Source organism: Etheostoma cragini, chromosome 3 (assembly GCF_013103735.1).
Source record: "Etheostoma cragini isolate CJK2018 chromosome 3, CSU_Ecrag_1.0, whole genome shotgun sequence".
NCBI classification, from domain to species: domain Eukaryota; kingdom Metazoa; phylum Chordata; class Actinopteri; order Perciformes; family Percidae; genus Etheostoma; species Etheostoma cragini.
In genome coordinates, this window is record NC_048409.1 from 10,224,992 (window position 1) to 10,240,884 (window position 15,893).

The 15,893-nt window shown below is 42.8% G+C and overlaps 1 protein-coding gene across 1 annotated transcript; it reads left to right on the plus strand.

Annotated features, from left to right (window-relative positions):
* Nucleotides 1-11,990: 11,990 nt before the first annotated feature.
* LOC117942141 (extracellular calcium-sensing receptor-like) lies at nt 11,991-15,687 on the plus strand. The gene is made up of 6 exons (XM_034867468.1): nt 11,991-12,019; nt 12,208-12,505; nt 12,671-13,462; nt 13,628-13,855; nt 14,053-14,176; nt 14,780-15,687. The coding sequence occupies exons 1-6, from the start codon at nt 12,006-12,008 to the stop codon at nt 15,685-15,687; spliced, it is 2,364 nt and encodes a 787-aa protein (XP_034723359.1). The 5' UTR covers nt 11,991-12,005.
* The last annotated feature ends 206 nt before the right edge of the window (nt 15,688-15,893 follow it).

Below are 15,893 nucleotides of genomic sequence, written 5' to 3' on the forward strand. Positions count from 1 at the left end.
CTCACACACACACACACACACACACACACACACACACACATATATACCTGGTGTGAAAAAAAAAAAGAACCAAAAAAGTTAAAACAAGAAAGTTATATTGAGTATGAAAACTCTTGTTCATTACATTTTACTTCATAATTGCAACCGCATGTGTTGTATTCATTGTTGCAAAACGTTCAGTATATAGTTTGTTTGTTACCATGACAACACCATTGATCTGAAGCTTGATGCTGTCATGTAAATCCGCAATAAATATAACAATTTTTGATCAACGAATATCAATTGCATGCTTAAATAACATACCGGTTAAAGCCCCGCACATTTCAAGAGAACCTGACCCACTTCCGGTTAAATCTGACTACTTCCGGTTTAGGCCCAGTCCGAGTAAGGATCCGGATACAGATAATTCATGTGGTAAACAGATACAGATACAGATACAGATAATGCTGTACTCGCTCATCCCTATTATTTGGTACAGTAGCCTTTGTTTGCAATTACAGAGGTCAAACATTTCCTGTAGTTTTTCACCAGGTTTGCACACACTGCAGAAGGAATTTTGGTCCACTCCTTCACACAGATGTTCTCTTGATCAGTCAGGTTTCTGGGCTGTCGCTGAGAAACATGGAGTTTGAGCTCCCTCCAAAGATTCTTTATTGGGTTTAGGTCTGGAGACTGACTAGGCCACGCCAGAACCTTGATATGCTTCTCATAGAGCCACTCCTTGGTTATCCTGGCTGTGTGCTTTGGGTCATTGTCATTTTGGAAGACCCAGCCTCGACTCATCTTCAATGCTCTCACTGAGGGAAGGAGGGTGTTCCCCAAAATCTCGCAATTCATGGCCCCGGTTATCCTCTTCTTAAGACAGTGCAGTCACCCTGTCCCATGTGCAGAAAAACACCCCCAAAGCATAATGCTACCACCCCCATGCTTCACAGTAGGGATGGTGTTCTTGGGATGGTACTTATCATTCTTCTTCCTCCAAACACGGTTAGTGGAATTATGACCAAAAAGTTCTATTTTGGTCTCATCTGACCACATGACTTTCTCCCATGACTCCACTGGATCATCCAAATGGTCATTGGCAAACTTCAGACGGACCTTAACATGTGCTGTTTTAACACTAGAACTGCCGGGATTCCAGAACTACTAGAACTGCCGTGAGCGGTCATTTTGACCGCCAGATTCCAAACTCTATAATCTCTCATGATAAATACCTAATTGCAATATTAATGCAGGTATTGTGTTAGGATATCTTTAGAAAAACGAAATAACACCAAAATGTACAATTTAACAAATTTAATTATGCACTTGAGTGACCCAGGTGTTTTAGTAATTAATTTCATGGCATAGTAAAATGTAATTATTTCATTCACATCTGAAAAATATGGTATGTAAACTCATTCAACATATTTTATAACATGCAAATAACATCTAAAAGTATCTTCTAAGAACATTTATAACCTACCCTAACCTGTCACTGACTCCGTGTTGGTGTCTGCTGTCGTGCGCAGCGATGCTCAGACCGTGCTCCGCTCCCTTTTCTCCTCTCTAAACTCGTCTCTCAGCTCCCCTGCCAGTTGCTGCCTGAACTTCCTCCGGACAATTTCACTGCTGGTGCACTCCTTAGCGAGGATGTGTGCAATTCCAGCCAGTTTGAGGATGTATAAAGTTGTATAAACAAGTAGGCAGCCAGCGGCCATCTAGCTCTGTGTACCGCTCCTTCCACAGAGTGAACGCCCTGCGCTGCCTTTTGGTTCAGAACGGAGTCTATCCACGCCGTATTTATTGTCGACACCGACTCTGGCTTTACCTTCGGTCCATCGCTGATACCCACACTTTTTACTAAAGACCACTTCTGACGTTACTCTGACAGAGACGCTGATAGTAACTAAGCAACCAATTTGCATCTTCAACTGCGCGAAAGATTAAAAACAATACCGCGAAAATCCGAGCGGTCAATATGACCGTGTATGGTCGAAATAGTTAAAAGTGACTTAATTTTCTTTGCCAGTGTGTAATGCATATAAAAACCATTTTAAATGAAAATATAGACCCTTTTAGGAAAAGTCAGGTACCAGCAGGATTGTATTTTTTCATCCAGCAAAGTAATTACATATATCAATTTCAAAACGGTCAAAATGACCGTCATGGCCGTTCTAGTGTTACGCAGGGGAACCTTCTGTGCCATGCATGATTTCAAACCATGACGTCTTAGTGTATTACCAACAGTAAGCTAGGAAACGGTGGTCTCAGCTCTTTTCAGGTCATTGACCAGCTCCTCCCGTGTAGTTCTGTGCTGATTTCTCACCTTTCTCAGGATCATTGAGACCCCACGAGGTGAGATCTTGCATGGTTCTTGCATGGAGCTTCTTCCATTTTCTAATGATTGCTCCAACAGTGGACCTTTTTTCACCAAGCTGCTTGGTAATTTCCCCGTAGCCCTTTCCAGCCTTGTGGAGGTATAACATTTTGTCTCTAGTGTCTTTGGACACCTCTTTGGTCTTGGCCATGTTAGTAGTTGGATTCTTACTGATTGTATGGGGAGGAGAGGTGTCTTTATGCAGCTAACGACCTCAAACAGGTGCATCTAATTTACAATAATAAATGGCGTGGAGGTGGACATTTTGAAGGCAGACTAACATGTCTTTGAGTGTCAGAATTCTAGCTTATAGACCAGGTGTTGAAATACTTATCTGCAGCTGTATCATACAAATAAATAGTCAAAAAATCATACAGTGTGATTTCTGTTTTTTTTTTTTAGATTATGTCTCTCACAGTAGACATGCACCTACGATGACAATTTCAGATCCCTCCATAATTTCTAAGTAGGAGAACTTGCAAAATAGCAGGGTGTTCAAATACTTATTTTCCTCACTGTATATCTGTACTGGCCATTAAGATTTAACTGTGCTAATGATAAAATCTGTAAATGTGAACAATATATCACTACTTTGTGTGTATGTTAATATGTGTTTTACACAATCATCCACTGCATCCATACAGTAAAATTCTGTTTCATGGTTTTTGCACGTGAACATTTAGTTTTCTTATTATTATTTGACCCTAGATTTCACATCATTCTTATGGAACTTTGAATTTGGATAAGGGAATAAGAGTTACACTTTTGATAACTCATCAAAATAAACATTTCAACACGCATGAATTATCATTTGATAATTCATTTGGTGTTATTCTTATTTTTCAGTCAAAGAGATGTTGTATAGTCAGCTGACATGCCTCTTAGGCCTTCTGTAATTATAAACAAATTGTTGTTAGATGCTTATTAGTTTCATGAAAAAACTTTAAGGCCGACAATGTACATTTCACACAATGCAATTGCAGCATAGACACAAACAGTGATCAGACATGTTATTTATACTAATGTGGGCTAATTTTCAGTTATATACTATATATTGAAATATATTTGGCTAGGAAGATTTAAATGTGTGAAAATAGAATCTGTAAATGTGAAAACAATATATTATGTGTTTATGGTAATATGTGTTTTACATAATGTTCCCTTCCATGCATAAAATACTGTTAAATGACTTTGGCACATGTACATTTATTTTTCTATTATTTGACCCTACTTGTTACATTATTTTCAGGGAACTCTGCATTTGGACAAGGGAAATAAAGTTAGACGTTTCACAACTGATCCAAATAAACACTACAACATGCCTGATTTAACAAGACATTGGACCATTTGATATTTAATTATGTGTTGTTATGTTTTGTCAAATATATGTTTATCAGTCTGCTGACATGCCTTTATGGCTCTGTTTAGTTAAAAACAAATTGTTGTTAGATAATTGTTAGTTTATGGAACACTTTAGACCTCTCCAGAGGTTGTGTCTTTTGGGGCCTGATTTAGTAAGAGCACATGTGGTGAAGTGCATGTACATCATGCATACCTACTTACACCTCAGGCTCTTCCCACTCACAAGCGGTCTAACAAACTAACAAACTCCCTCCACAATTAACAGTGTCTCCAACGTCCCTCCACACCTGTCTTCTCAGCTCACTCTAGAAACTTCCCTTCAGGGCTGTTACATCATGATCCCTTCTAGACTGTGCCCTGGAGCATTTTATCCTGATGCTGGCTTTTAAACTTAACAAACTTCAATAATGCATTAAAGAAAGAAATACATTGAAAAAAAACATCCCATTATTTGACAGATCAGTTTCTAAAATAGACCATACAGTTTAGTGTTGACAATAACATGCATTTATGTGTTATGAAACATGTTTTATAATTTGACCAAAGCGATCAAAGAAGGTGACTATTAGTAATAAGACATCTTTTCTGCATCCACACACTTCTGCTTCCATTATGAAATGAAATATATACTTTTTTGAAAGAAAGAACCCAACACTGGCCTTTGTCTCCCCCCTCCTTGTCCCTTTTTTTCCGTGTCTATCTATTCTATCTACATAACCAACTCGTTCTCACTCCCAACTCACCAAATATGACCGCTTGGTCAGTGGCCCAACCAAACCAAAAGTTGAAACCAATGTTTTCTGATGGAGTTGAGGCCAGGACTATGTGCAGGAGACTCAGATTCATCAATGCCAACCTCCCATTTTCATGGACCTGTCCTGCCAGTTCTTCCAGATCTCCAGGCTGACTAGCCGACCTGGGTGTAGAATGGTGATCACCTAACTGAGAGGTTGCAGTAAAGGGTTTAGAAGAAAAAAATTGCAAAACACTGCCACCTGATAAATACCACAGATTTAGAGTTAATATTTGCAGTAGCAACTTGGGACTTCAAGAAACCTTGGTCAGCATTTAGAAAAGGTCCTTGGTAATTCTTTACTCATACCAAGAAAATGCCAGGCAGGGTTGGTGATAGTCTGCTTAGTCCATGTTGGGCCAGATTGTGGTCAAACATATTTGGAGTTGCTTCTTAGCAAAAAGAAACTTTGTTCTTCAACCAACTACTCAAAGTATTCTGGTAAGCGCAGAAGCTGCCATTCAGAATCAGTCAGAATACATTAGAGCGAGTCCCTCAAATGGCGGCAGCCATGTTGTGCCTCCATCCTTAAAATGCATTAGCTGAAGAGGAACACACTCTTACACTCAGTGGCACTGTGTTGAATGCCAGGGAGGGGAAGAAGATTATTTGCAACTGCCAGCAGATTTGAAAACCTCTTGGAGGATCACACCTATCCTTGAGGACATGTAACGGAGTCGCCAATGAAGTTCAAAAGAGAATTATAACAACGCAAACAACAAAGTAACAAGAACAAATTTAATATTGCAGTGGCTTTTCCAAGATGGAAAGCGCTTATAACTACTCGTGTTCTCAGAAGGGAATGTCGCCGTGCTGAAAAAAAAATGGAAAGAAGACAAACTTCATGTGTCGCTGGGTTTTTTAAGAGACTGTTTGTCTAACTACCAGGTCACTGTTAAAGCTGCAAAGACTCAGTACATGTCCAACCTTGTGCAAAACAACAAATACAAAGCTCATGTCCTTTTTAATGTTTTAAAAAGGATAATTAATCCTCCTGAACATACTGGCATTATTCCTAGTGCCCTTCTGTGTGACCGATTTTGTAAAATCTTCACTGATAAGGTGTCCAGTATCTGGGCTAAAACCCTTTGTGCTGTGCCAGATCCCAGTATTATACCTTTCCTTCTAGCTGTTTTTATAGATTGTAGGCCATTTCTTTTTTCTGATTTGGTAAAGACGGTCCATAGTTTGAAACTCTTGGTTGGCTCATTAGATAGCCTTCCTGCCAAGCTTTTTAAAGATCTTTTTGACTCTGAATATATAATATGTCACTTTCAACTGGGTGTGTTCCAGCTGCTTTTTAAAAGGCCATTGTACAACCCCTCCTGAAAAAGCACAATCTGGACCCTTCTGCTCTGTCCAACTACAGGCCAGTTTCCAAGCTACCTTTTCTCATCTAAGGTCCTAGAAAATATGGTATACGCCCAACTTCAGTTGCACCTTAACTTGAACAACATCTTTGAAAAATTCCAGTCTGGTTTTAGATCTTGTCACAGTACAGAAACGGGTCTTTTAAAAGTTTATAATGATCTTCTTTCAATTTCTGATTCTGGTAGCTCTACTTTGCCAGTGCTTTGTCAATACTCGAGTCCTGTGCAGGCATTAATGGCACAGCTCAGGGCACAGATTGACAGCGGGGTGCCCAGTCTTGTTCTCGCTGTATATGCTAGCCCTGGGATTAATCTATCTAACTACAACATTTCCTTTCACTGCTTTGCAGATGACGTCCAGATTTACCTACCTTTGAGTTCCATAACATACTCAGTTGAAGCTCTGAGAAAATGCCTACAGGACATAAAAGACTGGATGTCAGTGAATTTTTTTAAACTTAATTGATTAAAAAAACAAAGTTGTAATTTTTGGGGAGCCCAATGTTTCTGGTTCAAACAGTTCTCTTAGTCCAATACTCTCAAACTGCTTCCCATTTGTTAAAAGTCTTGGTGTTTTTATTGACAGTTCTTTTAAACTCGATAAACAGATCAGTTCAGTGGTAAAAACAAGCTTCTTTCAGCTAAGATTTCTTGGAAGGTCAAGCCTTACCTGCCCCATAGCCAACTGGAAAGAGTTGTGCATGCCTTGATCACAGATCGCCTGGACTAATGTAACTCATTGTACTATGGCATTGATTAGTCTTCAGTTTGCCAATTACAGTTAGTTCAGAATAAGGCTGCACGCCTGCTGACAGGAAAAAGGCGCAATGACCACATCACCCCTGTACTGTAGTCGCTCCACTGGCTGCCTGTTGTTATTAGAATCCATTTTAAGATCTTATTATTTTTTAAAAAAATATTTTAATGGGCTGGCACCATCATATCTGTCTGATATGCTGATTTTGCACACTCCAGTCAGAGAACTCAGTTCCGCTGACCAGTTGCTTTTAGGCTGTCCCAGAACCAAACTGAAATCTATAGGGAACAGAGCTTTCACGGTGGCACGTCCTAAGCTCTGGAACTCTCTTCCTCTCAACTTTAGAGCAGCTTCCTCTATTGAGAGTTTTAAATCACTTTTAAAAACTCATCTTTCTGCACTGGCTTTTAACACAAGCTGAGCTGTGACATTTTGTTATTGATTTGAGCAAAGCTTTGTCTGTTGTCTGTTTTTATTGTTTTTTAGCATATTCTCTTTAAGATGGGGTTTTCCGGTTATTTTTTATGCTTTATCTTATGTTGTTCTATTTCATATAGGCTTCGCCCTCTAAGGGCTATGCTGTTGGGTTTATCCATTCGCGCATGCACAGTCGTGAAGATTTTCTATCCCACCCTTGCGTCCGGCACGGGCCTCTTGAGGCCTTTTGAGCGGGGATCTTAAAGCTCTGGAGCCGCCTTCTTCACGGGCCCCACTCTGGCTGCGCTTCAAAGAGCTTCGGCCACTTGCGCCCCGAAGCCGCCCTCTTCACGGGCCCCATTCTGGCTGCGCTTCACTGAGATTCGGCCATTTTTGTGGAGGCGGCTTTCTCCCAGCCTGGGAAACTGAAGGCCCCCATCTCTCGCTACGCCCCGTTTACTCTGACTCAAGGCGACGCGGATGCAGTGTTTCCCAGAGGCTGGCGGCACGAACAACGTAGTCCACCGCCATCCTCACCCGGGTCATGGCGCCCACGGTGGCGCTGTCCAGGGTCATGGCTTAGCAGACTGGCCCAGCAAAACACCTGGCTCCACATGCCTCAGCTGCCCATGGCAGTTAGACGCTAGTTAGGCGTCTGTACTGCCCCTTAACTCCAGAGAGGTTTTTATGGGCCAATCGCCCTCCGCAGCAACAGCCGGCACCACTCGGCCGGCGGGCTGCACGAGGTCGGAGGACCATGTGACCGGCCCCACCTGGTCCAATCCGCTTCCTGAGCCACCCAGCAAGCAGCAACGATGGTGGCAATGACGGGACGTGGGGATCGTCTGTCCCTCTTCGGCTGAGAGTTGGAAACACAACGGCACGTTCCCCACACAAGCACACAGGTATCCGCTGCCGCCCCACACGCCGGTGGTCGGCCACTGCGCTTTTCAAAAGCCCTTCCATGGGCTGGGCGAGACATGGAATCGAGCCGCCCAGTGACGGGGTGGGCTCTGCGCTCCCCGCTAGCCGTGCTGGTGAACACTGAGACATGTGCTATCAGAGTACAGCACAGCATGGATTGGCTTGACACACATAGACTCATGGATGTCAAAGCCGATGACACGGGGTTACACACTCCAGTTCGCCTCCCCCCCTCCCCCGCCTCCTTTTGCGGGTGTGTTGGAGGCGTATGTACCATCTCTAGCACAGACAGACCGCGATGCTGTCAGAGCTAGACGGGCTGCTGACAAGCGGAGCCATTTCCCACGTCCCTCCAGGGGAGGAGAACGAGGGCTTTTGTCAATCTCGCTACTTTCTCACCCCGAAGGAGTAAGGAGGACTGCGTCCCATCCTTGACCTGTCAGAGTTCAATTGATACATTATGGAGTGCCCTTTTCCCACATGCTCACCATCAGGCCTGTGTTGGAATGTGTGCGGCACCACGAATGGTTTACGTCAGTGGATCTGAAAGAGGCTTACTTTCACATCCAAATCATTCCCGGGCACAGGAAACCATCCGTGGTTCTCCTTCAAAGGGGCTTGTTTTCCAGTTACAGTTTTCCAGTTGGGGACGTGGTTGATTGTACGCTACTCACTACCCCCTCGCACGTCTTCCAAGTGCATGGAGACGGCGCTCCAGCCGCTACAGAAGAGGGACATCAGAGTCCTTTTTATTTGGACGATTTGCTCATTCTAGCCCCCTCTCTGGAGCAAGCAGCGCTGCAGACCATACAGGTTCTGCAGCTGCAAACGCTTGGTTTTGCCATAATTTGGCCAAATAGCGCTCTGGTCCCCGCACAATCGATAGGTTATCCGGGCGTGGACATAAACTCGGTCACCATGAGGGCAAGGTTGTCAGCACCAAGACAGGACGCCCTAACCTCTGTTGTCCCGCTTTGGGCCACACACAACAGTGTCATCGCTGTCAGTGATGCGGCTCCTGGGCATAATGTCTACGTGACACACGGTGGTTCCACTGGGTCTCCTCCACAGGAGGAAAGTCCAAAGATGTTTTCTTCACCAACATCTCAATAACATTCGCCACAAATGGCGAATTCTGTCCATCCCTCATTCCCTCCGGTCAGGTTTTCCCAGGGCAGAGTGACGTCATATGTGACGGTGTACACAGACGTGTCCCTCACTGTCCCCCCCTAACAAATTCAGTGGAAGAGAGACGCAGCTGTCGCGGCTGACCAGCGCGATCTGTCATCCCCCAGTGATAACCCAGACACTTTTTGGGCTGATTGCTGAGCAGGAACGCTTACAGAGACTAGGCATACCCCCCTGCCGTGTTGCACACCATCCAGGGCTCCAGAGCCCCTTCTGCCATAGCATGTTACGCAGGGCGCCAGCCTGCCTTCCAGCGCTGGCGCACAGGGAGGGACGCGGATCCCACATCGTGTCCCCTGCCTCTCGTGTGACGAATCTCCAAACTCTGGTGGATAGCGCTTTGGCTCCATCTACTGTCAAGCATACGTAACTGCCCTCTACAGTCAAAGCATTCGCAGCAGCCATCTCATCCTGCCACAAAGGTTTTGGTGAGAGGACAGTTTTTGCCCATCCCTGGGTGAAGCGTTTCTGAAGACAAAAACTGTCTGTTCGACCCTTTATCCCACTAGGGGACCTAGCTCTGGTGCACCGGGCTCTGGGGAAGCCCCCCCCTTTGGCCCTCTGGCAGAGGCTTCTCTCAGAATGCTGTCGCTAAAAACGCCGCTTCTCTTTGCCCTAACGTCAGCCAGAAGAGTGAGTGATTTATGTACACTTTCGTTTCTCCGTCCTGCCTCTCCATTAGAGGGGATGGGAGCACAGCCACATTTCAGCCAAATCCCTCCTTCACACCGAAGATTCTAACTAGTTATTTTCGGTCTAGGGTGTTTTTTCCCTCGAGGGTTATTTTTGCCCCGCCTCATGTCAACGATGCGGAGGTGGCTTCCCACCGGTTATGTCCGGTGCGTGCCCTGCCTCAATACATTTTACGCATGGCAAATGTCAGGAAAAACACGAGCGCTGCCGAGGCTCCGCCCTCTCAAAACAGCGTCTGTCTCACTGGCTGTGTGAGGCTATTACCCAGGATTATAGCATGGAAGTGGAAGAGCCCCCCTAAGACATTCAAGGTCACTCTACAAGGGCTCTGTTGGCGCCTGTGGCTCTATTTAAAGGATGGCAGCCGACATCTGCGCGGCAGCCCCCTGGGCTTCCCCGTGCCCTTTCATCCGCTTCTATGTGCGAGATATGTCTGACCATGTGTATATGTTCTGTCCACAATCAACAACGTGTAATGCTACGTTGGATGTGCGTTATGAGGACAAGAAGCGGATGCCCGATTGTTACCAATCTCACGCACCTAGTGTGTGCCCCTGCAGTCACACCCTGCTGTCTTCACCTTGCCTGTTTTAGGCGCATTGTGAGACGCAGTTTCTTGTAGTTTCATAACTATGTTACTTCCAGGCACCCCTATGACAAGTATTGGTGCCGCAGCAACCTTGCTCTGTTGTCTCACCTTTCCTGTTTTTTGGAGTGTTTTTGTGAAACGCAGTTCTTAATGCCATACATTGTCATATCATGTTAAATAAACGGAGATAATGATGTCACTCTGTTGCATGCATGATTTATTTTCGCCTGCATACAGTCCTCCCTCAGGCGTCCCTTGCAGGGTCAATCACGCACAATACCCATTACTCATTGAACTACTGCCATCATATTGCGGGCCTTATGAACTTTTCAGGCCGCGACATTAGCATGGCAGGCTTTATCAGAAGAATGACTCCGATTAAGCCTCTGTACATTGTTGTTGGAAAAATGTGGTCTACGTTCAGCTTGTGGGCCCTGTGCCGCAGGTGGCATTTACTACATCAGTTTCGCCCTAACCCAATAGCGTAGCCCTTAGAGGGCTAGTTACTTAGGTAACTCCAGATTCTATGAGTATAGGCGTAGCCCTCTAAGGTCCGGGCCACCTGCTCCCAGAGCATTAGTTGAAGAAAAAGCTGATGTTTGGTAGACGAACAACCGGTCCGCTGTTTACATATACAGTAAATGCGGACGTAGTTGAGGCCCGTGCTGGACGCAAGGGCAGGAAAGAAAATCTTCACGACTGCGCATGCGCAAAGGGATAAACCCAATACTCATAGAATCTGGAGTTACCTACGTAACTATTGTTATCCATAATTATACAGCACTTTGGGACAGTAGTGACTGTTTGTAAATGTGGTATAGAAATAAACTTTGACCTTGACCTTGACCTCATAAGGAGCAAGGATTTTAAAAGGGACCCCAAAGTTGCCTGCTTTTTTTGCAAAAAAGGTATTCGGCCTAGTTGTGTAAATTCAAAGTTGTATTGTAATGGTTGGGGTCCGGCTGGCTGTGAGTATTTGTTTTGTTTACTATTTTTGTATCTGAGTTTTCTGTTGGCCTGCCCCGTTTGTCCCTGCTGTTTTCTTTTTTCCTTACTCTCCCTCCTGCACTGTCCTGTATAACCATGGATAAAGATATGCTTGGAGCCTATGGCAATGGCTTTGAAAGGAAACTTGGAATTAGGCCTGAAACTTTGGTGATTTGTTTTTTAAACTGCCTTGTTTTCAAAGGCCCACAACCCTTTTGCTGTTTGGGCACCTCCTTCCCCCTACAGACATAAAACGTCACTGTTCTAGCGTGGTTTCCAATGTTGCTTTAACATGTATAAATACCATGAATGTGATGCCACCCAGTGATTTAGCTCTCTTAGACAGTATGACATCCACACAGATGTGGCCAGAGCAGGGTTGGGCACTCTTACAGTTGTTGCTGGTGGCATGTTTCTCTCAGGCTGAGGAGTCTATGTGCAGGCTGAGAGTGGATCCTGAGAACCCCCAGCTATCTACGAATGGGGACATTATGTTGGGGGGAATCTTCTCTTTCTATGCCAGCTGGAAAGTCGGACAAGACACCTACAGGCAAAAACCATTGCCGATGGAATGCACCAGGTAAATTATTGAGTATGAATATATTGACATCTAAATTGTATGATGAAGGAATTCTAACTTTTAAAGTAAAAAAATAGTCTGTTTTTTTTTCTATTACTAGAAAATACTTTACTATACTATTGTTTCTACTTCATTGACACATTTACAGATTTCAACTATTATTTATTATTATAACGGTGTTTATCCAGTTTGAATTTCAAAGGTTTCCAGTATGCTCAGGCTATGCTCTTTGCCATAGAGGAGATTAATAACAGCACAGACCTACTGCCTGGTATCTCTCTGGGCTATAAGATCTATGATTCCTGTGCCTCAATTGCCAGAAGTGTGAAGATTGCACTTGCCTTGGCTAATGGTAATGAGATATTATCTGCACTCTCCGATGCACCATGTACCAGACCTGCCCAAGTTCAGGCCATAATAGGAGAAGGATCTTCCTCTCCTTGCATGGCTATAGCTACTGTCATCGGACCCTTTCATATCCCAATGGTGGGTAAGATTGGAAAAATGAAATTATATTTGTGAAAAAAATATTGTTATGATTTAATTCAGCTGGACATAGAAATGAGGGATTTAAATTATTGTATTTGCTGAATAAAGTTTTCACATTTTGCATTTCTATCATAGAGTGTTTTATTGTTCTTTTTCTTTTAGATCAGCCACTTTGCTACTTGTGCTTGTCTGAGTGATAAAACTAAGTACCCTTCCTTTCTTAGAACAATACCCAGTGACTATTTCCAAAGTAGAGCCCTGGCTCAGTTGGTCAAGCACTTTGGTTGGACTTGGGTTGGAGCTATTAGAACAAATGATGGTTATGGCAACAATGGCATGGCCATATTTACAGAAACTGCACAGCATCTGGGCGTCTGTCTAGAGTACTCTGTAGCTTTCTCTAAAACAGATCCACCAGACAAAATTGAAAACATTATTGACATTATCAAACTTTCAACTTCCAAGGTGATTGTCACTTTCCTCACAACCACAGATATTATTGACTTAGTACAACAATTGTCTCTCCGCAACCTGACTGGGTACCAGTGGGTAGGCACAGAGGGCTGGATCTCTGATTCCCTAACTGCAACAATGGATAGGCATCACATTCTGGATGGTGCCATAGGTCTGTCCATCCCCAAAGCACATGTCAGTGGAATGAGAGAGTTTATTTTGGATGTGACACCGCTCTATTCATCTAGTAAGGAAATGTTTCCAGAGTTTTGGGAGAAATTATTTAACTGTAAGTTCAAACAGTCCAAATCTTCAGCAGGGAATCAGAGAGAATGTACTGGCCATGAAGATCTGACTGGAGTAACAAACAGCTTCACTGATATGTCGCTCATGCCTATCTTTTATAATATTTATAAAGGAGTGTATGCTGTGGCCCATGCACTTCATCATATTCTCAGTTGTAACAAAACCTGTAACGAGGTGCAGCTAGATCCATTTACGGTGAGTAGCACATCAACATTTCATATAGTTTTTAAACTAAGTCACATTAACAATACAAATTGTTCAAATTGTAGAAAATAAATTACTGTCATCTTTTTTATCATGCTATTGAGCCAATAGGCCCACATATTCCTCAGATAATGATATGTATACATATCTTCTTAGATTTTACAGCACATAAAAAACATTATGTTCAAAACTAAGGAAGGAGATGATGTTTATTTTAATGAGAATGGAGACCCAGCAGCAAAGTATGAAATTATAAACTGGCAGTCAACACAACATGGTATTGTGGGCTTTGTCACAGTTGGTCTTTATGATGCATCTCTACCTGCAGACAAACAACTTAATGTGCAAAATAAGTCTTTAAATTGGGCAAAGAACTCACAACAGGTATGCTAAAATATTATTACTGTAACTGTTATTTTCCGTGAATTTCAAATTTAAACTTTCAATAAGTTATTAGTTAAAGTTATTGTGTCATAATAGTGGTTTACATACATTCAAATTAGTAATAGAGGCTTGCAAAGCCAACACCTTGTCAAAGTGAATGCCCATGCAGTTTTCTTAGCATTGTTTTTTTCATGCAGGTGCCTTTGTCAGTTTGCAGTGAGAAATGTCCTCCAGGAACTCGCAAGGTTCTCCAGAAAGGAAAGCCTGTTTGCTGCTATGACTGTTTAAAATGTGCAGAGGGAGAAATAAGCAACATTACTGGTACAGTGATTTATCTGGTGAAAGTTATAAAAATGATCAGTGATTAAGGGTCAACTCAATAAAAATACATGGTCCCCCTTATAGAAATGCTGGTTCCCCATCGTGAGTTGCAGCTGAATATTATAAAAAGCAATATTCATATTAAAGCTATTTGTCTGTTTTAAAGACATTGCTTGAAGACCAATTAATCACCCAACATGTATATACACAAACACAAAAGACATTGAAGCAGGTTTGTTGTGTAACTCAAAATGTTATTAAGTATTAGACTATGCACATCAGATAATTATTAATATTAACTCTAAAATCAGAAACCAAAGTCTGTGATTCTCTAAATCTCATATTGTCATAATTTTCAACTAGCCTATACTGTATATTAAAGAATTCTAGAGATGTTGTTATGGCTTTTGGTGTTCCGCCACATGATGAAACTATGGAACTATGAAACATTTCTGGGGGCACCAGTTCTAAAATCCAAATCGTTTATGACAAAACAATGCAATGTTATCAGTCTTATATGCTAAGAAAAGATGTAAGATTGAGACAAAACAAAGAAGAAAAGAAAAATGTACTGTGAAAGTCTATAACTGCTATTTGTTTCAGATTCCATCACCTGTGTGCGATGCCACCCTGAGTTTTGGTCAAATGAGAGAAGAGATGCTTGTGTGAAGAAGGAGGCAGAGTTTCTATCATATGAAGAGATTATGGGAGCGCTGCTTACTGCGGCATCCTTATTTGGAACATCCATCACCGCTATTGTGGCATTCACTTTCTTCAGATACAGGAAAACTCCTATTGTCAGGGCCAACAACTCTGAGCTGAGCTTCCTGCTGCTCTTCTCCTTGACTCTGTGTTTCCTGTGTTCTCTGACCTTCATAGGCCGGCCCTCTGAGTGGTCCTGCAAGCTGCGACACACAGCATTCGGCATCACCTTTGTTCTCTGTATCTCTTGTGTTCTAGGGAAAACTATTGTGGTGTTAATGGCCTTCAGGGCCACACTTCCAGGTAGTAATGTTATGAAATGGTTTGGGCCTGCACAGCAGAGACTCACTGTTGTGGGTTTCACTCTCATACAAGTTATCATATGTATCCTCTGGTTAGTAATTTCTCCTCCTTTTCCATTTAAGAATCTTAAGATATTCAAAGACAAAATCATCTTAGAGTGTGCTCTGGGCTCAGCTGTAGGTTTTTGGGCTGTACTTGGGTACATAGGACTTCTGGCCATGTTATGTTTCATTCTTGCTTTTCTGGCCCGGAAACTGCCTGATAATTTCAATGAAGCCAAATTTATCACTTTCAGCATGCTGATATTCTGCGCTGTATGGATCACTTTTATCCCAGCGTATGTCAGCTCTCCTGGGAAGTTCAGCGTTGCTGTGGAGATATTTGCTATTCTGGCCTCCAGTTTTGGACTGCTCTTTTTTATTTTCATTCCAAAATGTTACATTATCTTACTGAAACCTGAAAAGAATACAAAAAAGAATATGATGGGGAAGGGGGTACCAAAATAATAACAAAACCCTAATAATATGGTGGAAAAGGCTCTTTTATGCCATTTTAATCATTTGTGAAGAAGACTATAAAGTAGATAGCTATCTTAATTTTATTGAGGACTCCTTTTGTTGTACTACTATATTATTACTGTAGGGTGGGAAAAAATTCCTGATGCATCACCGATACTCCACCCCCCACCATTAATACTGTCAAGCACAAGCAA

Coding starts and splice junctions, on each gene's coding strand:
- LOC117942141 (XM_034867468.1), top strand. Junction 13,463..13,627: donor TGCAGCTAGATCCATTTACG/GTGAGTAGCACA, acceptor ATATCTTCTTAG/ATTTTACAGCACATAAAAAA. Junction 13,856..14,052: donor GGGCAAAGAACTCACAACAG/GTATGCTAAAAT, acceptor TTTTTCATGCAG/GTGCCTTTGTCAGTTTGCAG.